General features: G+C 52.6%; 10 protein-coding genes across 10 annotated transcripts; 6 read left to right on the top strand and 4 right to left on the bottom strand.

The window, feature by feature from the left end:
- Nucleotides 1–102: 102 nt before the first annotated feature.
- AYO21_05924 (hypothetical protein) lies at nt 103–1180 on the top strand (the record flags this gene model as incomplete). The annotated part of the gene is made up of 5 exons (XM_022655890.1): nt 103–386; nt 451–635; nt 702–796; nt 860–889; nt 944–1180. 5 exons carry the CDS (start codon nt 103–105, stop codon nt 1178–1180), a joined length of 831 nt encoding a protein of 276 aa, XP_022511810.1.
- A 481-nt stretch (nt 1181–1661) lies between these two features.
- On the top strand, nt 1662–3706 carry AYO21_05923 (hypothetical protein; the record flags this gene model as incomplete). The annotated part of the gene is made up of 5 exons (XM_022655889.1): nt 1662–1843; nt 1950–2348; nt 2407–2896; nt 2951–3385; nt 3440–3706. 5 exons carry the CDS (start codon nt 1662–1664, stop codon nt 3704–3706), a joined length of 1773 nt encoding a protein of 590 aa, XP_022511809.1.
- A 1001-nt stretch (nt 3707–4707) lies between these two features.
- On the top strand, nt 4708–6712 carry AYO21_05922 (hypothetical protein; the record flags this gene model as incomplete). Its single annotated transcript, XM_022655888.1, has 3 exons — nt 4708–5092; nt 5161–6192; nt 6264–6712. The coding sequence occupies 3 exons, from the start codon at nt 4708–4710 to the stop codon at nt 6710–6712; spliced, it is 1866 nt and encodes a 621-aa protein (XP_022511808.1).
- A 313-nt stretch (nt 6713–7025) lies between these two features.
- On the bottom strand, nt 7026–8200 carry AYO21_05921 (hypothetical protein; the record flags this gene model as incomplete). Its single annotated transcript, XM_022655887.1, has 3 exons — nt 7026–7640; nt 7776–8029; nt 8146–8200. 3 exons carry the CDS (start codon nt 8198–8200, stop codon nt 7026–7028), a joined length of 924 nt encoding a protein of 307 aa, XP_022511807.1.
- A 963-nt stretch (nt 8201–9163) lies between these two features.
- On the bottom strand, nt 9164–9949 carry AYO21_05920 (hypothetical protein; the record flags this gene model as incomplete). Its single annotated transcript, XM_022655886.1, has 1 exon — nt 9164–9949. One exon carries the CDS (start codon nt 9947–9949, stop codon nt 9164–9166), a length of 786 nt encoding a protein of 261 aa, XP_022511806.1.
- Nucleotides 9950–10464: 515 nt separating this feature from the next.
- AYO21_05919 (hypothetical protein) lies at nt 10465–11686 on the bottom strand (the record flags this gene model as incomplete). Its single annotated transcript, XM_022655885.1, has 3 exons — nt 10465–11065; nt 11142–11282; nt 11337–11686. The coding sequence occupies 3 exons, from the start codon at nt 11684–11686 to the stop codon at nt 10465–10467; spliced, it is 1092 nt and encodes a 363-aa protein (XP_022511805.1).
- A 558-nt stretch (nt 11687–12244) lies between these two features.
- Nucleotides 12245–14401, top strand: AYO21_05918 (hypothetical protein; the record flags this gene model as incomplete). The annotated part of the gene is made up of 5 exons (XM_022655884.1): nt 12245–12469; nt 12549–13191; nt 13255–13669; nt 13731–14023; nt 14295–14401. 5 exons carry the CDS (start codon nt 12245–12247, stop codon nt 14399–14401), a joined length of 1683 nt encoding a protein of 560 aa, XP_022511804.1.
- A 1513-nt stretch (nt 14402–15914) lies between these two features.
- Nucleotides 15915–18943, top strand: AYO21_05917 (hypothetical protein; the record flags this gene model as incomplete). The annotated part of the gene is made up of 9 exons (XM_022655883.1): nt 15915–16098; nt 16157–16362; nt 16411–16779; nt 16854–16946; nt 16999–17277; nt 17381–17491; nt 17544–17630; nt 17701–18792; nt 18887–18943. The coding sequence occupies 9 exons, from the start codon at nt 15915–15917 to the stop codon at nt 18941–18943; spliced, it is 2478 nt and encodes an 825-aa protein (XP_022511803.1).
- A 68-nt stretch (nt 18944–19011) lies between these two features.
- On the bottom strand, nt 19012–19693 carry AYO21_05916 (hypothetical protein; the record flags this gene model as incomplete). Its single annotated transcript, XM_022655882.1, has 2 exons — nt 19012–19474; nt 19599–19693. 2 exons carry the CDS (start codon nt 19691–19693, stop codon nt 19012–19014), a joined length of 558 nt encoding a protein of 185 aa, XP_022511802.1.
- Nucleotides 19694–21120: 1427 nt separating this feature from the next.
- Nucleotides 21121–22896, top strand: AYO21_05915 (hypothetical protein; the record flags this gene model as incomplete). Its single annotated transcript, XM_022655881.1, has 1 exon — nt 21121–22896. One exon carries the CDS (start codon nt 21121–21123, stop codon nt 22894–22896), a length of 1776 nt encoding a protein of 591 aa, XP_022511801.1.
- Nucleotides 22897–24841: the final 1945 nt, after the last annotated feature.

The raw sequence follows: 24841 nt of genomic DNA, 5'->3' as shown, positions 1-24841 counted from the left end.
GGGTGTGGTGTTTTTTTGCTCTCGCACCCTTCTTGATCCTTCTGAGGAATTCATAGGAGCATTGTATGACCCGTTCTAGCCTAATCAGCATTCGTCTGCACCATGATTGGCCGACTCTCCGCACGGACCTGTCTCATCACAGGCTCCTCGTCAGGGCTGGGGCGCGCAATCGCACAGAGATTCGCAGGTGAAGGCGCAAATATCGTCTGTGCAGATCTATCTCCCAAAGCAGGAGCACTTTTACCCGGAGAGGATGCTCGTCCCACGCACGAAGTCATCGCGGCGCAAGGTGGAAAGGCGACCTTTGTCAAATGTGACGTCTCGGAACCCGAGCACTTCAAGGCAGCGGTGGCGACAGCGGTCAAGGAATTCGGCCGACTTGATGTGTGAGAGAAGCTTCTTTGCAAAATACCAGGCCATGAATAATCCACTGACATGATTGTGCATCAGCTTGGTCAACAACGCCGGAATATCCTACGAGGCGCGTCGAGGGTTCCGCCAAATGCACGAAACCGACCTGAACGAGTTCGACGATACCCTTCGCGTCAACGTAAGAGGTGTTTTTCTGGGATGCAAATACGCCGTGGAGCAGATGTTGACGCAGACGCCGAAATTCGGGTCCGACCGTGGATGGAGTGAGGCTTCCCTACCAAGCTGTCTGCCGTGCAAATGAATCAAGTCACTGACAACCCATGTCGCAGTCATCAATATCGCCAGTGTTTTGAGCTTTGGCGGAATGCCTGGGTCCATCAGCTACGTCGCCAGCAAAGGCGCAGTCATGCAAATGACAAAAACCGTAGGCAGATTGTCCACAGAGTTGAGTTGCTGCTCGTACAGACTTCTAACCTACATGTGCCAGATTGCTCTGGAATATGCCTCCAAGGGTATTGTAAGTCAGATTCCTTGTATGTGTTGTCTCTAGAAATGGATGGAATGCTAATAGGAAAAACACCAGCATTGCAACGCCATCTGTCCGGGATTCACCATGACAACCCTTCTGGGCCCGCTCTTGGAGGAAGATGGGAAAAGTCAGCTGGAAGAGATCTCTGCTAAGCACCCCTTGGGCGGGATTGGGAAGCCTGAAGACATTGCAAAGGCAGCCGTGTTTCTTGCCAGTGACGATGCTGCATGGGTGACGGGGATCCCGCTCCCCGTTGATGGAGGATATCTCGCCAGATGAAATCGCGGAGAGGCGGCAGCTGGCCCTCAGATAGCGCCCCTGTATCACATGGAACAGTCGCTCTAGTGGTCAGACCCATACAAGCAAAATCCAGAGCCTGCACCGTTGCTTAACGGGCCGCTGTAAAAGTGTAAGAGGCATTAATTGCCGTCGGCTATAGAGCGGCGCCCTCACTCGAGTGTCTGTACTCAGAGCCCCATACATCCGGCAAAGGACGTCGCCACTATGTCAGCGGGACTCAGCGGTTCCTGGACAGAGTTGAGCGCTTGTGCAATGTGCATTGCCCGTCCCGCCTCATTGAGGTTTGCCGGCCGATTACCCCTCCCACCCTTCAGCCTGATAGAGGCAGCCCCGCAAGGCTGTCGACCGTCTTCAATAAAATACACATGCCACCTTTCCAGTCAACAAATTTTTGAAGCCCTAGACATTCTTTCGATTTTCTTTCCACAAATCCCGTGTGCTACTACTGCGTTACGCCAAAATGTCTGGAAACAAGCTCCCCATCCACTCGGAGCGGCATATGCGCATCGTCTGCATTGGTTTCGGCGCTTCTGGACTTTGCTTTGCGTACAAACTGCAACGGTCGTTTTCCAACTTTTCATTAACGGTCTTTGAGAAGAACCCGGAAGTGTCAGGAACTTGGTACGAAAACAGATACCCTGGGTGAGTAACCACTAACTGTGCATGGTCGCGGTTCCAGGTCATGATTTGGCCTTGACCACCAACGCTTCGTTGGTCAGTCATTCAGCTTGCTAATCTTCGCACTCAGAGTGGCTTGTGACGTTCAGGCACATAATTACACTTGGTCGTTTGCGCCCAAACATGACTGGTCGCGCGTCTATGCGCCCGCTCAGGAAATCTACTCGTACTTCAATGATTTCATGGCCACACACGGTCTCGAGAAGTACTGCAAGACGAGTCACAAGGTGGTTGGGGCAACATGGGACGATCAAAAGGGCATCTGGAAGCTTCAAGTCGAAGATCTTGCCCACAAACGTATCGAGTATCATGAATGCGACATCTTGATCAACGCCAGTGGAATCCTTAACAATTGGAGATGGCCCGCCATTCCAGGCCTGGAGAAGTACAAGGGAACCCTGGTTCATAGCGCCAACTGGGATGAGAGCTTGGACCTCACCGGCAAGCACGTTGGCCTCATCGGGAACGGGTATGTGTATCCCACTTTTGACCATTTGGAGGAACCGTTTTCACTAAACAGTGGGTAGCTCCTCTGGGATTCAGATTCTTCCAGCCATTCAGCCAATCGTCGATCAACTGACGACTTTTATTCGAGAGCCAACCTGGATATCTCCTCCCTTCGGCACCGAACAACGCATCTACACCGAGGAGGAAAAGGAGAGGTTCAAGAACGACCCGGAGGTGTTGACTCTGTTGCGAAAGGCCAACGAGACAAACAACAACAGTATGCTCGGCATCTACTTTCCAGACCATGAGCTACAGAAGAAGACCAGGGCAGACTTTGACCGGCAGATGCGCGAAAAATTGAAAGATGTCCCGTGGCTGCAGGAGAAGCTGATCCCTACTTGGGGGGTCGGATGCCGTCGATTGACTCCAGGAATTAATTACCTGGAGACGCTTTCCAAGCCCAACGTCAAGGTCGTCTATGGCGAGATTGAATCCATCACGGAGAAGGGATGCAAGTGCGATGATGGGATCGAGTATCCAGTCGATGTTCTCATATGTGCCACCGGTTTTGTATGGCACCCCTCTCGAAGGAGAAAATACTAGTTATGGCTAATCAAAGACCAGGATACCACGTTCAAGCCTCGATTCCCATTGCACGGTCTCGAGGGCAAGAATCTACAGGATGAGTGGGCCCTCGAACCCCGGTCCTATCTGGGGCTTGCAGCGCCCTATATGCCAAACTACTTCCAGTTCCTGGGGCCGCATTGTCCGATCGGTAGCGGTCCGGTCTTGATCGCGATCGAGGCCCAGGCAGACTACATGCTGTCCTTTTGCGATCGGTGGCAGACGGAAAACATTCACTCCATGTCACCAAAGAACGAAGCGGTCACGGACTTCTTGGAACATTGCCAGGAATTTATGCAGCACACTGTCTGGATCGAAGAATGTCGGTCTTGGTACAAGTCAGGCTCCGCTGCTGGTCGGGTCTCAGCCCTGTGGCCTGGTAGTACGCTCCACTACCTCGAGGCGCTCAAGGAACCTCGGGGCGATGACTGGGAGGTAAGTGGTCCTTCTTGATCCCCAACCTCGAACCATGCTGACATCTGTGAAAAGATCAAGTACTCCGGAAACCGGTTCTCTTGGCTAGGCAATGGGTTTTCACAGACGGAACTGGATGAAGAGGCTGATCTTGGATATTATATCAGATCCCATGATGATAGTCCCTATGCCAGCCGACGAAAACGAAGAGAGGTCATCACGCATACAGGATTCAATGCCCGAGCTCTCCAGGCTAATGGAGATGTCAATGCTGGGAAAGATCTGTTGACCACGGTTGAGGAGTATGTGAGAGATCGGGAGGCGGGGCAACCACATTTGTAGGCTCGGACTTGTATGGCTTATGGCTTCTAATATATGATAGATTCGGAAGCCATCCTCTACGTCTTTCAGCATGACTCCCAAGTGAGATAGAAACGATAATTCAGTGCTTTCTCTTGAAATGCTTAGCAATAGTTGAAAATTTACAAAGTTTTCTCCAAGACAGTGCTATAGGGACCGGTGCTCCTAAGTCGGACGCTCCACTCGTAGTCTGATGCGATGCTACGATTCCTACACAGTATGTTGGGTGAGGTTCGGGCCCACTATAATCTGACTAAGCAGAACGTGCACTTTCGTTCGCCAGAACGATTCCGTCTAAACCAAGAAAAGACACAATAATCCATTCGTGTGATTGGTCAGAATAAGAGCCACGTGATTTACCTTCCCCTTGGCTTGATCTTCACTTCGGCCACTCGGCTGCTGGGATCATTCGCTACTCATCACTTGTACAACGCGGCAAAAGCAAAGGTGTCGATCGGCATCAGTCTCCTAAGTGGCCCCATCGCCAACGTTCTCGGCAGTCATGTGTCATGTGAGATACTCAAACATGAGCTGGCCCGGCAATGGCTCCTTTGCTGGAACGGCAAACACCTCTCGTGAAACCTGGGAAAATGTTTCCAAGTCGCTTGTGTGGGCGCAAGGGGTGGTCTCAAAATGGACTATTACCCGCGACCTTTGTCCTAAAGAGGTAGGGACATTTTCTGGCCCGGCATTGACGGTTATTTTCCATGTCTAGCCAGACTACAGCAAATCCGGCAATGGCAGAGCCCATGCGAAGGAGGCTAGGCTCTCTGTATCGCCTTCTCACAGATCTATGAGCCATTCAGGTCCACCCTACGTGGCGTGAGCAATGCTCTGTGGCGGACATGCGGCAGCTCTTATAACTGAACCCGGGTTGCGACCCATTACCCATTCAGAGTATCAGGAATTGCAGACTGATTACTTTTTTGTGCCGCGTTCTACACTGCTGTGCTGTCTCTTCGACACGCGAATATCTGCTCAAAATGGTTGAAAACGGTCACTACGCCGAGACAATGGAGCGGCCACTCCTCGCCAAAGACGCCCTTGCCCCCAACGAGACGAAGATGAACGGTCACGTTGTCGTTCAGCCTGTCGAGGTACCTGTCGAGGATCCCGTCGCCCAGCCGGAAATACCAACCATCCCTCAGCTTCGCAAATTCACCGGCACATATACCGTGACAGATAGACCGCTTGGGTACATCAAACCGGTACGAATAATTACAATTGGCGCAGGTGCCAGCGGTATCAATATGGCGTATCAAGTGAAAAACTACCTCCGGGAGGCGGAACTGGTTGTCTACGACAAGAACCCTGCACTCGGAGGCACTTGGTTTGAGAACAGATATCCTGGCTGCAAGTGCGATATTCGTAAGTTGTGCTGGCCGAGATCCCGTGGTGTGATGATTCACGACGACGGACTAACTCCCTCTTGCTAGCATCACACAACTACCAGTTCGCCTGGGAGCCCAATCCGGACTGGGCGGCCATGTTCTCCCCGGCCGAGGAGATCCGTGAGTACCTCGAGAAGTGCGTGGCCAAACACGATTTATCGGGCTACTTTAAGCTCGCACATGAGGTGATCGAGGCCAGGTGGCAGGAAGAGAGCGGCCGCTGGATCGTCAAGATCAGGAAGACCGAGACAGGAGAGGTCTTTGAAGACGAGTGCAACTATTTGCTCAACGCCGGAGGCATTCTGAATGCGTGGAGGTGGCCCAACATACCCGGCCTGCACAACTTCCGGGGCAAGTTGGTCCACAGTGCCAACTGGCCCGAATCCTTCGACTACAAGGACCTGAAAGTCGCCGTCATTGGAAACGGGTCCACGGGGATCCAGATCGTGCCGGCTCTGCAGCCGCACGTCAAAGAATTGGTGCATCTGATCCGGTCGCCGACCTGGGTCACGCCGGGCGCCGCTTCGCGCTACCCGTCATTGCGCGGCGGCAACATGCCCGAGCATTTCTCCGAAGAGCAAAAGGAGCTGTTCCGCCAGAACCCCGAAAAGTACCTGGCGTTCCGGAAGGCCGTCGAGGTCGAGATCAACGCCAAATTCCGCATGCTCGTCAACGGAGCCCAAGAGGCGGCCAAAGCACGGCTCGACGCGGCCAACAGCATGATCGGGCTTCTCAAAGACAGCCCGGACCTGATCGAGAAGCTGATCCCAGACTTCCCCGTGGGCTGTCGCCGCATCACGCCCGGTGTGGGGTATCTCGAGAGTTTTGCGAAACCCAACGTGCGAGTCATCACTGACGCGAGGATCGACCACGTCGACGACAAGGGCCTGGTCATGTCGACTGGCGAACACATCGAAGTCGACGCCATCGTGTGCGCCACCGGCTTCGATGTTTCCTTTTCGCCGAGATTCCCCGTCACCGGCCGAGATGGAGTGAGCCTCAAGGACGTCTGGGGTGAGCCCAACGTGCCTCAGGCATACTTGTCCATGGCCATCCCCAAGTTCCCCAATTACTTTGGTAAAGTCTCTTTTTGTTTTCCCTCCCCCCCTTTTCGACCCGCGCGGGGCCTTGTTCTCTGTCTAACGCAGAAGTGAAATCAACAGTCTTCCTGGGACCCAACGCGCCCATCTCGCACGGCAGTGTCTTCACCATCACGGAGCAATGTTCGAAATACATCCTGCAGCTGATCACCAAGGCGCAAGTCGAACTGATCAAGGCCATCGACGTCAAGCAAGAGGCCGTCGACGACTTGGCCATCCACATCCACCACTTCATGCCCCGCACCGCGTGGGCGGGCAACTGCCGGTCGTGGTTCAAGAACGGCCGCTCGTCGGGCCCCATCATCGCAATCCACCCGGGCAGTCGGCTGCACTGGTTCCACGCGCTCGAGAGGCCCAAATTCGAGGACTTTGACTACACGTACGACACGGGCAATCGGTTCCAGTTCCTGGGCAACGGCTTCTCGACGCGGGAGGAAGAGGGCGCCGATCAGACCTGGTATCTTGACCAGGTGGCACCCAAGTTGCTCTACTATTGAGGCTTTCGTACTCCGAGTCAGGGGGTTTTGCGCCTGTGTTGTTTTTCCTCCTCCCCATAGATTCATATATCGTGCATATATTGTGGACAAAGGGACGGCGTCCTGTCTTAAGACTAGTTCGAATTGCAAGATAAAAACTTATATCATATACCATAGTTATACCTTGTGAAGTCTGGAAGCTTTTTCAAGTTTTGAGGAGTAAAAACTTGAAGGAAAATATAAATTTACGATTGAACAAATTGAACGACGACATTGATTTTGATCTTATCTTTTTTCTTGTGTCTAACTATCTGATAATACACGTTACATTTGTTCAAGGAGCCGTCGCCGCTGCCGCTGCCGCCACGGTGCCGTTGGGTTTGGCTTGCTTGTCCTTCTCGATGAAGGCAATCACGTCGGCCACGGCGTCCTGCTTCTTGCTTGCGAGGATGGCCCGGCCTTGCGGCCCAGGGTCATTCAGCAGCTTCACCTCCCTCCAGTTGTCGACGTCGGCGACCTCGAGGATCGTGCCGGGCGGGTACTTGGGGTCGAGGCAGACGGCCATCATGCCGCGCGCGACCTCGTCGGGCGAGAGCATAAAGTCCTTTTCCGGGTCGACAAACTTGCCGGCCTCCGGGTGGTCGGAGTACAGGGGCGTGCGGATGATGCCGGGGGCGACGCCGACGACCCTGATCCCCGCCAGCTTGTGCAGGTCGGCCATGCACCGCACGAAGCTGCTGATGCCGTGCTTGGACGCCTGGTACAGCGGCGTGACGATGCTGGCCTTTTGCGCGCCGATGCTGGACACGCAGCAAATGATGCCGGGGGCGTCGGCGGCCAGCATGCGCCGGATCGCGATGCGCGACATCTTGATCGGCGCGAGAAGGTTGATGTCGAGAACCTTGTAGTGGTTGTCGGTGTCGTTGTCTTTCCAGAAGCTATTGTGTGACTGTTTTTCCTCTCGAGTTAGAGAGAAAAAACTAAAACTCCAAGGGTAAAAACTTCCCCCCCTACGCCCAACAAACAAAAAAACGGATAACAGGGAACAAAAGGTCTATGGGTGGGTAACTGGGGCAGAACTTACAGGCTCATAGACCCCGGCGCCAGGGCAGACAATGTACGGCACGCCACCGATCGTGTCGGCGAAGACGTCAAAGACTTTCTCGAGTTCGGACCATTTGGACACGTCGGACTTGTAGAAGATGACCTTTGGCTCCGACGGCTGAGGGTTGGAGATGGTGTCCATCCAGGCCACGGCGTCTTTGTGCAGGGCAATGTCCATGATCAAGACACTGCATCCTGCACGATGGAGCGCCTGGGCAAACGAGAGGTTGATGCCTAGATCCGTGGCTCAGTTTCTGTCTTCTCTCTGCTTTCTCTCTCTGTCTATACAAGATTTCCTTCTTCTTCTCCTTCCATCTTCAATGACAAAGCGAGTATCAGGGGAATCTTACCTGAGCCGGCACCAGTGACTATGGCGCCTTTGCCACGGATCTGACTCGCGTCCATTTTTTTTTCTTCTTTTTCAGTGCTTTTTTGGCTTTTCAAACTCGCAGAATTCTGTTTTCTCGTCCAGGGTGGAAAAATAAGGATCGAACCAACTCCGACGTATTTGCACAATTCAACAGTAACGTACGTGTTTTAAGAGCTGCAGCACTCTACGACTGCCCCGTGTCCTCTCCGTGGTCACTGAATAAGAAGGGGTTTTTTTTTTCAAAGGGCCGAAAGTCTCGTGCAAAGTCCCCATGCCATGCGGCGAACGTCACAACCTGCGACCCGTCCTCAATAGCCGGAAGGGCCAAGTTCCAAGTCATGAAGCCGGGGTAGCCGGGCACGTGGCCAGCATAGCCCATAGCCGTTAGAGGGTGGGGTGTCAAGATTCTTAGCGCCTTGGCACATAGACTGCCATTATCTAAGCAATGTGCTATATATCTCTTTGTGGCTCGATGTACACTCACTCTTACCTAGTCGGGTATAGAATATTCGCCTAAAAGACGATACAAGATACAACGCCGGCTGGTCATATGTCCCCCCAAGTAGTTTCTGGAGGCTTTTCCTAAATGCACAGGTCAACACCTTTCCCGGCCACATTTCTTGGGGAATGGCTTACGATACGTCACTCATACATTGACTTGTGCTGGTCTATGCAGCCTCTCAAGGAAAGGTGCATACGTCGTCTGGGGAGATATGGAAAATCTAGGGGTATGTGATCCTGGATACGATAAACGTGTACGCGAAAAGCTTTTGCTCAAAAGGTGTCAACATTCCTTTTTCGTCAGACAAGTCGATTTCACGCCCCCGAAACTAGTACTCGGTACTGCTTGAAGCTTCTTCCACTCCACTAATAAGTCCTGTTCCTTGCCAGTCGAGTAGGGAATGGGCAACCAAAATCAGCCCCCAAGGAGCATCCAAGCCCCGTCTCCGAGGCAAGCATTGATTCATTCGCCAGGAGAAGGCTTTCGTACATCCTACCTACACGAGAAAGCGCCCGCCGTTTGAGCTGATCATGGTGCCGGTGACGAAATGGTCCCTCATGCAATAGATGTATGCCTCGGCGATGTCCTCGACGGTTCCAATCACCCCGACCGTGGTGTCGCGTGTCAGCTCATCGATGAGCGCCTTTCTCTCCTCGGGACTCTTGTAGTCCCAGAGGGCCGTGTCGATGCCTCCGGGGCTGATCAAATTGACCCGCAGAGGTTTCAGATCCAGTGCCAGCCCACGCGTCATGCCGTGGAGCCCGCTCAACCAGGAGCCGACCACCGTGGAGCCAGCCCAGGGCTTCTCGCTTGTCGCCCCGGTGGTGATGGTGATGGAGCTCTGCGGGCTTTGCACGAGGTTCTTGTGCCCGTGCAAGGCCACCAGCAAGGGCCCGTAGAAGCGGATGTTGCCGACTCGCTGGATGAAGGCGAAGTCGACCGTGTCCAAGGGCCTCAACGGCGGGTTGTCCCCGGCTGAGTAGACAATGTGGTCGAGTGTGCCGACTTTGGTGAAGAGCTCCTTGATGTTGTCCTCCATGGTGCCCAGCTCTCCCACGTCGCATACGTACCCCTCGATCGAAGCCGTGGACGAGGGATACGACGCCTTGAGTCTTGCGATGGCGTCGTTGACTCGCGATTCCCGCGACGAAGAGACAATTACTTTGCCCGCGCCATGCTCAATGACTGCTTCCGCCACGCCGAAGCCGATGCCAGATGTCCCTCCGATGATCAAGACTCGCGCGCCTTTGAGCTTGTTGATGTATTTGGCCTGGTCGGTCATGATTTCTTTTCCGCAAGAAGAAGGACGACTGTCAAGGACTGTCAAATTTGAGGAGGCCTGCTCCGTCACTTGGAAGTTGTAGATAGATATATCCACGGCCTCCTCGAAAGGACCTTTTGCAGCCCGTCAATTCCTCCCAGCAATGACGACGCGTTCAATCGATTGTTATTGGGCTGTGTGGATCGGCAATCAACCACTGCTTGAACAAGATACAAACTATCTGGGTCCTTTTATTCCCGGACACATATGTTTTGTAAGCAGGTGTTTTTTCCATGTTATATCGTAGACTGGGGAAGCAAAAACCCGGGTTAGGTCTCTGGGGTCTGGAAGACCCATGCATGTGGCGTCTTTGTATAGCCGAACCTCAGCTGCTAGCATTTGCTGGCAATGGGTATGGGTTGAAGACGGCCCAGTCTCTTGAGAGTTTGCCGGTTAATGAAGTCGGCTTTACGGTCTGGTATACCAATCAATCGTTTTCTACTCTTTGGCATTCCAGCTATTTTTCTTCTACCTTTTTACGACTTCGTCTCGGCCTCAGCCTCCAATGCGGGACGGAAATCCTTGAGGAACGACCACTTGGTTTTGGCGCCCCATCCCTTTTCCTTCCAACTATTCACGTCTGCCGGGAAAAAGTCTATCAAGCCCCACAGGCTGTCGTCGTGTGCGAAGATGAACCACACATTAGAATCGGCGTCAGCCTCTTGAGCTTTCTTGATACTCTCAATTGCCGTCGGTATGTGGAGTCCCATTGCCGGGATAAAGAATGGTTCGTCGAGCTTTCGGCCCCGAGAATGCTGCACGTGCTCCAGAACCGCCCCAGGGCAAGCGGGCACATGGGGCATTATTCCTTGGAGAATGGTTTGAAGTTGACTATCCTGGGGAAGAGGCAGAAGGGGCGAAGGACGGAGCTCGCCACTGTGGTGACAAAGGTCACCGCCCATCATGATGAAGGTATCAGGGTTCGACGACGTTCGGGCCAGACCACAAAGATGCCCAATGGCATGTCCGGGAGTATCGAGTAGATAAAACGATCCGTCCCCAAAGAAGTCAAAGGCGTCAAACTTTTCGATTTTCAGCTTCGACTCTGTAAAATCAATCTCGCGAACTTCTCGGCCCCTTTTCTCTTCGTTAGTCAGACTTGCCTGGGGAGGTCGGTGGACCACAGCCATGTCAGTTCTTGACAAAGACTTACGCGAAATCGCTCTCCCTGACTGGCGCATCGACCTTAGCAGGGTAGCCGGGGAAGAATGCCTCTTTGAACCCCGGCCCCACGACCAGTTCCGTGCTGGGAGGAAATGTAGAAGGGTCTCCCAAATGGTCCCAATGCCAGTGGCTAGAATCCTGTCAGCTTGTAGAACTGTGTCGACGACTTGGGGCCTTTACATACCTCCAGATGATACTGTTAATCTCCTCACCTTTGACACCCGTCTCTTCCAGGATCTGGACCGTGTGTTTCTCAGCAGTCACATTCCAACCAGCGGCGATTGTGTGGCTGGTGGTGACCGGGGAGAAATCCTTCCAGGTAGGGGGCACGCCCAAGTCAAATAGTGCCTTCTTGCCCGAGGCATGCTCGACCAAGAAAGACCATGATGGCAACTTGGGCATATGGGTAAAGCCCGGCACGATTGGCTCCATCAAAAACGTGCTTGGGACCTTTTCAATCCGCGAGGTCGTGTCGATAATCCGCACACGGACAGTGTTCCCAGCCGGAACGTCGAAGTTGTGAGCCGCAGCCATGGTGGTGTCCCGGTACCGGAATGGTTGTATCCTGTGAAAGAGATAGGTCGAGAATGGTGTTTGAAATATTGATTTGGATCTAGCACCGACACTTTCCTTGTAACCACACCGTTAGTTGATACATATAGTTCCGGTTCACAGTCTCACGGCTATTCTCGGTAGTGGACATAACAGCCAGCAGCCTCGCTCGCCGACATTGATATCCACCTCGACACATGGTAGCGGGCAGAAGTCAAAGAGAAGCCGAAAAAGAAACAGCTCAGTTCTGGAAATCTGGGTCCCCAGAGCGGAGTCGATGATGGGGAACAAACGCTCCGGGGTATCATTTCGCCAACCCGCACGTTCCTGGCTATTCCGGCAACCAAATGTCGGTATTCAGGTCATTTGCCAGGTCCAAAAATATGGGTCCAGTGGGGTATATAGTACTTCGAAGACGGTGTTTTATGGAAAGAAATTTCCCAAATCCACTCCCTCTCAGGAGGTATATCTTTGCGACAAATCCGCCGTCGTGTCTTGTTCAGCAACACAAGGACAGAATTAGAGCAGCATTGCGACATCATGGCTTCCTCTCAGACCGTGGATCAGAGCGAGTACCACCATTCAGCGCGACGCCAGTTCAAGTGGCAGAATGTACTCTTCATAGTCGCTGCAAGTCTCGGCTCCTGCATGTATGGTTACTCGGCATCGGTGATATCGACCACTCTGATCCAGCCCTCATTTGTCAAGGCGATGGGATTGGATACTGCACCAGATGCCTCGGACTTGATCGGGTTGACTGGAAGTGTATGTTGTTGACCAAACCCCTCTCGCAACTCTCGAGAGGTGGAAGTAACAAATGCTGATCTACTTGATGGGAAACTAGATGTACCAGGTCGGCGGCTTCTTGGGCACCTTCGCCGTGTCCCCCATTTCCGACAGATGGGGTCGCAAAGTCGGCATTGCCGTTCCAGCTGTTTTCGCCTGTGTGACGTCCGCCCTGCTGGCAGGAAGTGTTAACATTCACATGTTCATCGCCTTCAGGTTCTTCGCAGGAATGGCGGCGTATATCATCGTGTCCACGGTTCCGGTGTGGATGAGTGAGGTAGCTCCGCCGAGTGTTCGAGGAGTCTTGGTTGATATCCATGGTATCAGTCTGCTCTTTGGTTACGCCCTTGCTTCATGGATCGGATATGGGTTCTGGAAGGGTGGCGACAGCAACGGGTGGAGAGGTCTCCAAGCCCTCAACGCCCTACCTGGAGTTCTCCTGCTCTGCTTTTTGCCGTGGCTCCCAGAGTCGCCTCGATGGCTACTCATGAAGGATCGCTACGAAGATGCGGCAACGGTCCTCAAGAGTCTGCACACCGAGGAAGAGGCTGCGGTCGAACTGTCGCAGATTTCAACACAAGTCCGGATTGACAGAACGCTCGACTCTTCATACTGGGCTCTGATCAAGAAACCGAGCTACCGGAAGAGGGCAATCATGAGCTTCCTGATCCCGGCTGGAATTCAACTGAGCGGTCCATTAGGTATGTACCTCGTTGTTCTCTCGAAACGAAGATAATGCAATCCTCCTAACCAAACATCGGCAGTCTTGAACAACTATGGACCGACGTTGTACGGCGCACTAGGTTATGACACCGAACAGCAGTTTCTCTACCAGATCGGCTGGTATACTGTCGCCATCGGAGGAGGCATCCTTGCTCTCTTCGTGGTCGAGCGAGTTGCACGTCCAAAATTGATTGCTTTCGGGATTCAATTCTGTCTCTGCTGTTTGGCCATCGAGGCAGCTCTGGTCGCCACGTACACCACGCCTGAGGCGCTTGCAAATCCCAACAACAGCGCGTTGAGCGCAGCCGTGGCCATGCTGTTCGTATATGTGGTGATGTGGGAGATCTGTCTCGATGGAACCCAGTTCGTTTACATCTCCGAGATCTGCCCTAATCACCTTCGCGCCAAAGGCATTGCTCTCGGGATGGCAGGTCTCTGCGCAATGAACATCATGTGGTATGCCTCTGAAACCCTTTCAGTAGCCGACGGCTTTTGAATGCTGATCTTCCCTCCACAGGTTGCAAGTTGCCCCAATTGCGTTCAAGAACATAGGGTGGAAATTCTATCTCTGCTTCATCATCCCCGGGACGGTTTTCGTTTGCTTCCTGCTTTACTGGTTCCCCGATACACGAAGGATTCCCCTGGAGGAAGTGGCAAAGATCTTTGGTGACCAGGATGAGATCGCCTCTGCCCTCGAGCTTGAGAAGTCGTCTGAGAGTGCCGTTGAAAAGGTGGATACTGAAAAGGCCTCACTGGAGGCTACCAAAGAGGCTGGTACAAAGGCGCCTATGGTATTGTCCCATGTCGAAAGTGTGTGATTGTAGGAAGAGAAGGCACTTGGATAGGTCCTACTCCCCAGGAAAGACCTATTTCAGCCGCTGGAGTAGTGTATCAAATGTACGAACCGGGTGGCAGTGGGCCACAGGATTGTCTATCGAGCGTCTTTCATCTTGCTTACCACCTCTTCCTCTTGGCCAACTGAACTAAAACGCCAGTTGGTGTCTCCATGGTCTATACGTAGCTTGGTGGGCCATTCCCGTATCCGATGCCGGTGTGGTCCAGATAACTAACGTGTCTCCAGTGCCGGAGGGTGGTCGTCTCGACATCTCCGGGTTGTTGCGCTGGAATGAGGACGATGGTGATAACCTCAAGAGTCGCCGCGGCGGAGCGGTAGAAAGGACCCTGTAGAATTCACCGCCAACCCCAGCCACGTGAGCGGAAAACCTCCGAGGCAAGAGATCTCATGTCGTTGCGTGGAACAACAGTCAAGGTGGCCGTCTCCATTTACATCTGAAATTGCCTGATCTTCCTCGGAAGCCCGATCCATGTCCCTCCGTCGTCGACAGTTCTTAAAAGACCAAACCACCCTTCGTTCGCAATTAAAACCACCCCCGGCTACTGTTCTGGAGTGTGCACAACGAAAAAGCCCAGATAAAAGATGCGCAAAGGACTCAGCAAGGACCCAAAATATGCTGAGCTGATGGGAGAAGATATCATTGGCATATATCTCTCAACTGAGCCATTTTGCCTTTTACAACAGACGACGGAAGATGATGAACCGAAACTGCGGCGATTCGTCAACCATCAAGAAGACATTCACAACCCGCGTCTAATCAATCAAGGAGAACACGGTGTGGTGATCTCGGCAGATATTAAGGGGGCCGAATATGCTGTGAAAATTGTGAGTGAAACTCTCTGATAGCTACCCTCCTCTGATGCAGTCTAGTTTAAGCACTGGATGCAACCTGGACCTGTCTTCTACTTGCATGATGCTGCCATATATACCTCGCCTCTTGCCCACGAATGTAGAGCTTATGCCCGACTAGACTCACGTGCCGAGAACGGAACATGGGCTGTGATGTGTTATGGATGGATGAAATTGACCGATGCACATTTTAAGGTGCTTGGGGGTGTTACCGACACGTCGAGTTTAAGCCGATGGGCGATTGTTAAGCAATATAGACCCGTACCGATAGGTCCATCAGATATCCCGACGATCTTTACAAACTTCACGATCCCCCAGAAAGCACGAATACTTCCCCAAGACGTTAAAACTGAGAACTACAGAGGATCAAAATTCGGCGATCTTTCGAGTACTCTGACGGCGCCGTGTCCGGAATGGGAGGAGTTTTGGTTTCGCCATTTTTATAAGGCAACTGTAAAAAGTGTGTTGAGGTGGTTTCCCGACACATAAATCTATTTCTGTCGCGACCGAAATCATCTTCTCGTAGGCCCTTTGCCTTTGTTTTTCAGTCCTGATGTACTAGATTCAGACTGAGATGGCGCTGGCCCTCGAGTTTTCCCGGCCACCTCTTGTATCTGGCCACGACTATTGATTCGACCCGGTGGATATTCTTCGATAGAGAGATCTTTACCAGTTTCCATATGTAGCCACCATCATAGTCCTAACCTAGATGGCTCCTGGTGATGGAAATAGTGTTGCTGTGGGGGTAAGAGGCCTGGGGGAATTCGCGGACCACTTTGGCAATTCCGGGGTGAAAAGCTGGAACCGCTTGATTCGCCAGTGGTCGGACTTGGATGACTGTGACCACATGGTACAGGCCAGGACAGGCTTTGCTCCCCCAAAAGAAAGTGTATACCACGTTCAAGAAGGCTGGATCAGCAATATTACTTATTCACAAGCCTCCTCTTTCTACAACATCACGCCTTTCAATGTACACTCGAAGAGACAGCTGTTGCTATGGCGTCCGGGAGCTTTGAGAGACAGACTGCACAACCTGTCGAGCCACTCTTTACCTTCGAGATCTTGGCCGCGAAAGAGATCACCCAGGATATGATCCAAGAAGCGGCAGCATTGTTCTCACGTGCATATGGCATCTGGGGACCACAGGCGGAGAAAATGATGGGACCATTTGCAGAGCATGGTATCTAAGAGCTGTCCCCCTGGCGGATGTTGGTTTGCTTTCTAAGTTGTGGCGACAGGTCGTCGTGTCCGCATGAGTCCCAGTCGGCTAAGAGAGGAGTGCCTCCCAGATCGTGCAGATAACTATTTTGTCAGGGCTATGGCCGGCAACAACCTGGTTGGTCATGCTTTGGCCACCTATTGGAACTCTGCAGGCCACCAAGTCTGCTGGGTTACCCAATTATGCGTGGATCCGCAATATAGGCGTCGCCGGCTGGCCACAAGGGTAAGTTCTCCCATTACACCACGACAAACTTTCTCTGACTCGGCCCAGCTTCTTTCCAAGTTACGAGAAGGAAGAGAGAACTGTATTTTCGGAATACTAAGCTCACACCCTGCGGCGATCCTCACCGCGCTGAGAAGTTTCGGATGTGGGCTCGAGGAGGTAGATCTGAGGATTGTGCGAGAGCATGCGAAAGACGTTATGGAGTCTAGCCCTGTCAGATATATCAGGTCAGCTAGGTTGTCAGGGAGTCTCTTTGTGGAGGGCGCACCACAGGGAGTCATATGCTGTGCTGATACGAACTTCTGGGTGGACCACGGAGAACCAACAAAAGTGTTGGCTGAAGTCAGGGCGCGAGGACTTGGTTGGCCTTTTGGCGACTTGCCTGATGGCCACGAATACCTCCTCCTGGTGAAGACAGTATAGTTGGGTACTTGCGAATACCCCTTGCGCATGTTAAAATAGGAATATAGGATAAATACACGTGTTGACAGAGGCCGCCGAAGTGCATCATCATATTCATCGCCGCTTTTGGCGCAGGTTTCGGTCTCACCGCCAACTGCGACACCCTGATTCAACTTCCTCGTGTATCAATGCACAACATCTCTCGCAAGCACTCATAAATCGATCAGCTTTCAGTACTCGATACCGCGAATAGCCAAACACAACCTTGAACAGCCCCCAAGACCGCCACACTACTGCGCAAGCCAGCAATTAGCTATGATGACGCTCATCGTGAGGCTCCTCACCACACTGCTCTGGCTCATCGGAATCTCCATCGTCACCAACATTGTCAAGCAGCTGTTCTTCCGAGATCCTCACAGACCGCCTGTGGTATGGCATTGGGTGCCTCTGATTGGCAGCACAGTGGACTATGGGCAGGACCCATACAAGTTCTTCTTCAAATGCCGAGAAAAGGTGCGCGCGCTACCCTTGAGCCGCTCCAAACTTGTTCAGAAAAGTTCCGACTGGGGGGATTTGGTCCCACTGATGGCTCAGTTTTCGCTAATCGAATGTCCAGTATGGTGACTTTTTCACATTTGGGCTGCTTGGAATGAAAGTCACGGTCTACTTGGGAGCCAAGGGCAACAACTTCATCTTGAATGGGAAGTTGAAGGATCTCAATGCCGAAGTGAGACTACGTCTGCTCCATCACAAGCATCACAGCACTGACCCGATAACAGGAGGTATATGGCCCACTCACGGTACCGGTCTTCGGTCGTGGCGTGGTATATGATGTGGACAACGCGAGGTTTATGGACCAAAAAAGAGTACGGCAAATGGTTTCTTTGCAGCCTCTAATCCCGCACGTCTCTGTTATTGACACGCTCGCCTTTATAGCTGTTGAAGGAAGGCTTCACGAGTCAGAATTTGCGAGCATACGTCCCCCAATTTGTCAAAGAAACCGAGCAATACATCAATACCAACGCCATCTTCCAGGGCGAGGGCGGAGTATGCGACATATCCACCGTGCTTTCAGAAATTTCCCTATATGCCGCAGCTGGCTCACTGCAGGGAAAGGAAGTCAGGGATTCTTTTGACTCTTCCTTCGCCACTTACTACCGCCATCTCGACGATGGCTTTGCGCCCGCCAATTTCATGTTTCCATGGCTGCCCACACCCGTGAACCGGCGGCGAGACCGCGCTCAGAGGATGATGGCCAAGCTGTACATGGACATCATCAGACAGCGACGATCGACCGGGAACCAGGACGGTAGCCACGACATGCTCTGGGCGTTGATGGACGGCCGTTACAGAGATGGCACTCCACTGTCAGACGAAGAGACCGCCAACCTCATGATCGCCCTGCTCATGGGCGGCCAGCACAACACGGCAGCCTCCGGGACGTGGATCATGCTCCATCTCGCCCACCGCCCACATCTCATTGAGGAGCTGTACCAGGAACAGCTGGATGTCCTCGGAGATCAAGACCCGACGTATGACACGCTACAGAAACTCACGCTGCATAACAATGTCATCAAGGAAACGCTGCGGCTCCACAGCCCGATCCATTCCATCATGCGCAAGGTCAAGCAACCCATGCCGATCCCCGATACCGACGTCGTCGTCCCCGCAGGCCACATATTGCTCGCAGCGCCGGGGGTTCCCTCCCGGTGCGAGGAATTCTTCCCGGATCCCATGGCGTGGAACCCGCATCGATGGGACAAGCCTGACGAGACGGATGCGGAAGCACAGACACAGTCACAGCTGAACGAGAAACGCGACGACAACGATACAGTGGATTATGGGTACGGAGCTGTCTCCTCGAAAGCGGTCAACAGCCCTTACCTGCCCTTCGGCGCAGGTCGACACCGGTGTGTCGGGGAAACTTTTGCTTATGCGCAGCTTGGAGCTATACTTGCGACCATGGTGAGACTTTTGCGTTGGGAGCAGGTCGATCCCAGCGCGCCGGTGCCAGCGACGGACTATTCGGTAAGTGATGCGATGCCTGTGAACGAGCCTCTCGAAGCAATTGAAGCGTACCCTTTCTCAATTAACAACCGAGGGAAATGCTGATTTGTTACAGTCCATGTTCTCACGACCAATGCATCCCGCTACGATCAAGTGGCAGCGTCGACATTGACGTGTCGTTTCGTTTCGCCACTACAAAATTATGACACCAGCCCGAGCTCCTCCCGGAGTAGCCAAAACCTATAAAGACGCCGGCTGCGGCATATCCGGCGTGGCTTCGTAGCTGATCCTCCCAGCCGGCAGAAAGAACAGCGCGACCAACGCACCGCCTCTGACCTCGGGATAATGGTGCGTGCCGGGGCCAGGACTGGTCCACCCGGCCCCTTGCCAGCCCTGCATGCCCTTCAACTCGGCCGTCTCATCCAACAAGACGACGCAGTTGATCTCCCCGTACGGATGCTGGTGGTACTGCCCGCGATACACCTCCTGCGAGTCCATGTACACCGCGGTGATGGAGATGAAGCTGCTCTCCGGCGTGGGCGGGGCGATGCGGCCGCGCCGGTACTTGGGCCCGTCGAGTTCGTCGCGCGCCACCCAGCCCTCCTTGAGGCCGTCGCGCATGTACCGCGCAAAGGCTTCATAGAAGGGCGTGCCGGGGCCGTACTCGCGGTTCAGTCGGGCCTCGAGCTCTTTCCCTGGTGTTCTGGGTTCGGGTTAGCGGAGGTATGTTGGTGTAGGTAGGGATGATTCAAGTAAGGGCCCTGACCCATCAGTGAAGAGGATAGGGTACGCGAGGAAAGATGATGGAGAGAAGGAGAGAGGCATACAAATTCTTAACCTCCCTGAAGAACTCGTGGCATTTGGACACGAATTCCCTGGCCGTGGGAAATGCTTCGAGATCGAGCACTGGGGCGTCTGCCATTCTTTTTTCTTCCCTCTCTTCTTCCCTTTTCCCTTTTCTTGGTGCCGGGCAAGGAAATACAGTACGTACTTTGGATAAACTGTAGTAGTTATTGGGCCAAGAGACAAGTGATAGCTTCGCGTTTAGTATCTACAAGTCTGATGTATTTATGTATGTAGATGTGTCGGAACATAATATACGACGTGGTAATAACACAAGTCGTATGTAAAGATGTAAGGCGCGGGCAGCCAATGTCAAGTCAGGCTTACCATCATCATCACCAACACCAAGACCCCAGAAACTGTGGAAGCGGGGAGAAAGGGGGGGAGATGAGCTAACTCGATCGGCATGTGCATAGGTAGGACATTTCCGTCCCCTCAATCCTATGCCGTATCCCATGCCGCGTGTCACTTGCCGTATGCCGCCCCCTTGGTGGCCTTGTGGTGAGATGCAACGATCGATACATCCAGAAGCCAGAAGCCGAGTTGATTTGCCGATCTGGGTTTCCTGGGGAGATACCTCCAAACAGTGCATACTACACTCTATCTACTAATCTACTGCCTACGACCTAGACACCTAGGTACCTAGGTGATTGTCGTGCCAGGTGTCTGGTGCCTGTGCTGTAGTAGTATAGACCCTATACTACTAACTTGTCCTTCTAAAATAACTGCGTCTGTAATCCACGAGCAGATTACATATCAAGAAAAGTTGCGGTTATCGGCTTTTGGCGCCTTCGTAAATACATACCTCGCGAGCGAAGGCGAGAGCGACAGGGCAGATTGAGTCCACACATCGTCATATTTATGTTGTCGTGCTGGATGAATAGTGCAGGGCACTGTTGCCTTGATTGGTATGTAATATGTCCTTCATTGCATCTCATTTGTTCGGTGTCTTCGGTCATGTGCACGAGACTGGCTGTCTTGGTTGACTGGAGGTGGCTGGCTTGAGGTAAATCTCATGCCCGTGGTGTGGTGTGGTATTGGGTGTGTTGAGTTGCGGCGGTGAGCTTACGCTCGAACAAGAAAGCAGACAGAGTGCGGCGAGACTGTTTGTTTTCACGGAATACACCATCAGATCACTGCTCACCCTTGACAGAAAACTAGAACAAAAATCCATCACACCCATCTCTAACCTTATCGTGCGCCAACCATATGCAGGTGCCGTGATTGTGACATGAGAACAGGTCGTTCAGAGGCACAGGAGTTGCCACCAACCTCAAACCGTAATATGTGGTGAGATCCCCAGAAGGGATCTGCTGCGTGACATACCGTCTTGCCGAACACCCACATATTAAACACTGAAGGGGGATACCGAGTACGCAGTTCTGTCGGCATGGAACACTTCGATGTGGTTATCGTCGGTGCAGGTGAGCTGATTTGTTCCGTCACATTCCCTGCAAACGCCGTCATACTCACACTGGCCCCCTCGTAGGGTGGCATGGACTCGCTATGGCCAAGACATACTCCGAGGTCTGTCCACATGCCAGCTTGCTCATCTTAGATTCCGCCCAATCCATCGGAGGAACATGGGCTAAAGAACGCCTATACCCTGGCCTCAAGACAAACAACATAATCGGCTCATACGAGTTTGGCGATTTCCCCATGACACCCGAGAGATTTGGTGTCAAGCCAGGACAGCATATCCCCGGCGCTGTGGTGCATGAGTACCTGTGTCAGTTTGCAGAGCAGTTCAGGTTGGTTCCGTGCTTGAGGCTTCAGACCAAAGTCGAGTCGGCAGAATTGCAAGAGACCGGACAGTGGCTGCTCCGAGTGCGTGGACAAGCTGAGGACGATGAAGCCAAATGCCTAGAGGCTGATCGGCTAGTCGTGGCTACGGGTTTGACCTCTGAGCCATATATACCTCAGTATGCTGGAATTGAGAGTTTCAGAGGAAATTTCCTCCATTCGCGCCAGATGAGGGATCGTGCAAACGATGTCGAGACATCAAAAGAGGTCGTGGTAGTTGGGGCAAACAAGTCGGCATGGGACGTCTGTTATTCGGCGGCGAGGGCGGGAGCCCATGTCAATATGGTGATCAGACCACAAGGCGGCGGCCCAAGCTGGGTGTGGCCTGTCATGTTCTCTCCTTTCAAGCTTTCCATCCAAAGAATGGCGACCACCAGATTCTTCACCCTGTTTGAACCCTGCATCTGGGCCGAGGGCAGCGGGTTCAACCTCGCCCGGAGAATCCTGCACCGTACCTGGCTTGGTCGACAATTGGTCAAGTTGTTCTGGAAGATCCTGTCTAACCCTGTGCTCTCAGCAAACGGATATCACAAGTACCCAGAGCTGAAAAAATTGAAGCCTTGGGCATCAATGTTCTGGATGGGTAATTCCTTAGGTGTTCACAATTATGAAACGAACTGGTTCGAATTGGTCAAGAGAGGGAGTATAACCGTCCATCTCGCCGACGTAAAGTCTCTGGCGGGTGATGAGGTCCACCTTTCCAATGGCGACATCATTCATGCCGACACTTTCGTTTGTTGCACTGGATGGAAGGTAGCTCCGCCGATCAAGTTCATGCCACCGAGCGTAGCAGCTCAACTCGGACTGCCAGGACAAGAACAGGATGGGATCGAGTGTCTCGTTAAGCAGGCGGATGAGGAGATTTTCAGATTCATACCAGGACTTCGCAAAGGCCCTCGAAAGGTTCTGCCGGATGGATTACCCTCCATCAATGTCTCGAGGGAAACCTTGACTCACAGTCCGTATCGATTGTATCGTTTCATGGTGCCGTCGGCAAAACCTTTTCTGGACCAACGTAACATAGCTTTTATCGGCGCCCACCTTGCTCTCAATGCTATCACCGTCGCGCAAGCTCAGGCCTTATGGATAACGGCATTCTTCCAGCAACAGATTCCGAGCTTGAATGACTCGACAGTTAATTACCAGGATATCGAATATCAAACGATTCTCCAAACCGAATACTGTCGGTTGAGGCACCCACCTTCTGGTGGAGGTGCAGGAGAAAAATGTCCAGATCTCGCCTTCGATGGCCTGCTGTATACAGACTTACTGCTCCGAGATATCGGCATAGTGAACTTCCGAAAGAGTAGTCTCTGGGAGGAGTTGTTTGATCGGTATTTGCCCAAAGACTATACTGGAATGACAAAGGTGTTGATTGATCGAAGGAGGTCTGACCAGCAAAATCCCTTGAAGGACCACCAGATGAAGGCTAAGCAGTCAGTAGCCATGAATACCCCTGACAGGCCTGTGGATAGGTAATAGTGAAAATCTTCCCCCTGCTGCAAATAGCACTAGCATGGGTCTCGACTCCTGTGGATGTTGCAGAACGACTGATATTTTTGTCGTCGAATAGTCGGTATATTTCCCCAGTCAGACAGTCGGGGTCTTCAGGCTGACATCCTGAAGCCCGATGTTTGGTCAAAAGTCGGATTTAGGAGATACAACGAACAATTGGACTTTGCCTGTTGCTAGCAATTATCCGTAAGAACACAACCATGGAATTAACACTTCAAACATCCGAGGCAAGAAACCGGATTGAATATAAAGTCACTTGGTCTTTGTACTGGGTAGACAACTAGGAAAAGTAAATATCGACAAGGAAACGCAAGAAAAAAAGAAACAATGTTTGATTCCAGCTGTCTCCGCGGTGCAAATCGGTTGCAGTGGGGAGCCGAGCCATTTTTGAGGGTAAGTCTGCCGTACTTCTCGCACAGACTTCAGGTCCTAAATCTCATGCAGATGCGATGTTGGTGTGTGGACTGCAGGAAGTTCTCAGGGTCAACGAACACAAACAATATCTTGGTACCTCTGAAAGGGATGAGGGTGGTGAAGGGTAACCTTAAGACCTTCACCTTGAATGTCGAGTCTGGAAACCAAATGACCAGCTTCTTCTGCGACCATTGCGGGTCGACCTTGTATCGCAGAAGCAGTGGTATCAGCGACGGTGTTGCAGTAATGATCGGGAGTATTGATGGGAACGAGATGATACACGCCAGCAAACCTGAGGTCGAGATCTATACAAATAGTCGTCCGGACTGGGTCGCTCCCATTCAAGGCGCAGAGCAAGTGGAAGGTGTATGGCATCCGAGGCCTGACCAGTTGCCTAAGCGATCTTGAGTTGTGAAGCAAGGACTCGGTAGTTGGTACCGGGTACAAGGAAGAGAGGAGACTGAGAAACGAGAAATTGCAGAGAAGCTCATCGTCATATGGCGCAATGACACGTGATCATAATGCTTTTTGGTGCGATCCTGTGACTGCGAAATCCAAGAAACAACTTCGTCACCTTCATCCTCAAAACCCCTCTGTCTTTCTTGGACGTTTCAAAATTGTTCTTTGTTCATGTTTCTCACTGCCCCTTGCCACGATACAAAGGATTGCCGTTGCAAATTGAAGAGAGGCATCATCGAACATGACGCCCTCAATCAAGTAGGCCAAGCTGCGTGGTGCTAACCATATTCCCAAGGTTAAGATCATTCGATTCCTATCGCCATTACCTTCCTGCTCTTTGCCCCCCGAGCGTCTGGGCCTCCGAGCTACTCCTGACTCTTCATTGATGACTACGGGCACCAGAGTGGCCTCCTGCGCCCTCTTGCTGCCGACTCCTCGCCTGCGCAGACCGCGGAAACTCCTCTGCGAATGGTCTGACAATTTTCCACGGAGCAGAGCGAAAGTATTACGTCGGCTTTACGCTATGTCAGCGAAAATTGAGCAAGAAGAGAGACAAACACACAGAAGGTACCACTCAGGAATTTTGATCGAGTAAAAATGGTCTTATTATCGAGTAATGGACGTACATTCCCAGAGGCTGCCGAGGCCAAATATGGCTTAGGACAAGCCCGAGGGCCCTTATCGTCAAGCCTCCCGAGTCCCGAACTCCGGCGAGCTGCATAGGGGAAAGCGTCCTTCCGCAAAGCCTCTTGGACCAGGCACATGTCTCCATTTCCCAACGATAACAGGCGTGCGTCAGCGCCATTGATGCCCACCATCCCACCAAAATTCAAACTTCAAGTTCCGGCGAGACGTCTCGTCTTATCTCTGCTCGATATGATCGAGTAACAGATACCGCCCACGCGCTCAGCGTCGGCGCGCACCCTATTCTCACCAATGGCAGCTCTCACAGTGTGCCGGCATTCCAGATGCTGATCGGAGTCCTCCGCGTCTATGGCATACACCCTTCCCTCCTGCGACATTTCTGAAGATACCC

The sequence above is a fragment of the Fonsecaea monophora genome, assembly GCF_001642475.1.
Source record: "Fonsecaea monophora strain CBS 269.37 chromosome Unknown Scaff39, whole genome shotgun sequence".
Classification (NCBI taxonomy): domain Eukaryota; kingdom Fungi; phylum Ascomycota; class Eurotiomycetes; order Chaetothyriales; family Herpotrichiellaceae; genus Fonsecaea; species Fonsecaea monophora.
This window is presented reverse-complemented; position numbering and strand designations above follow the sequence as displayed.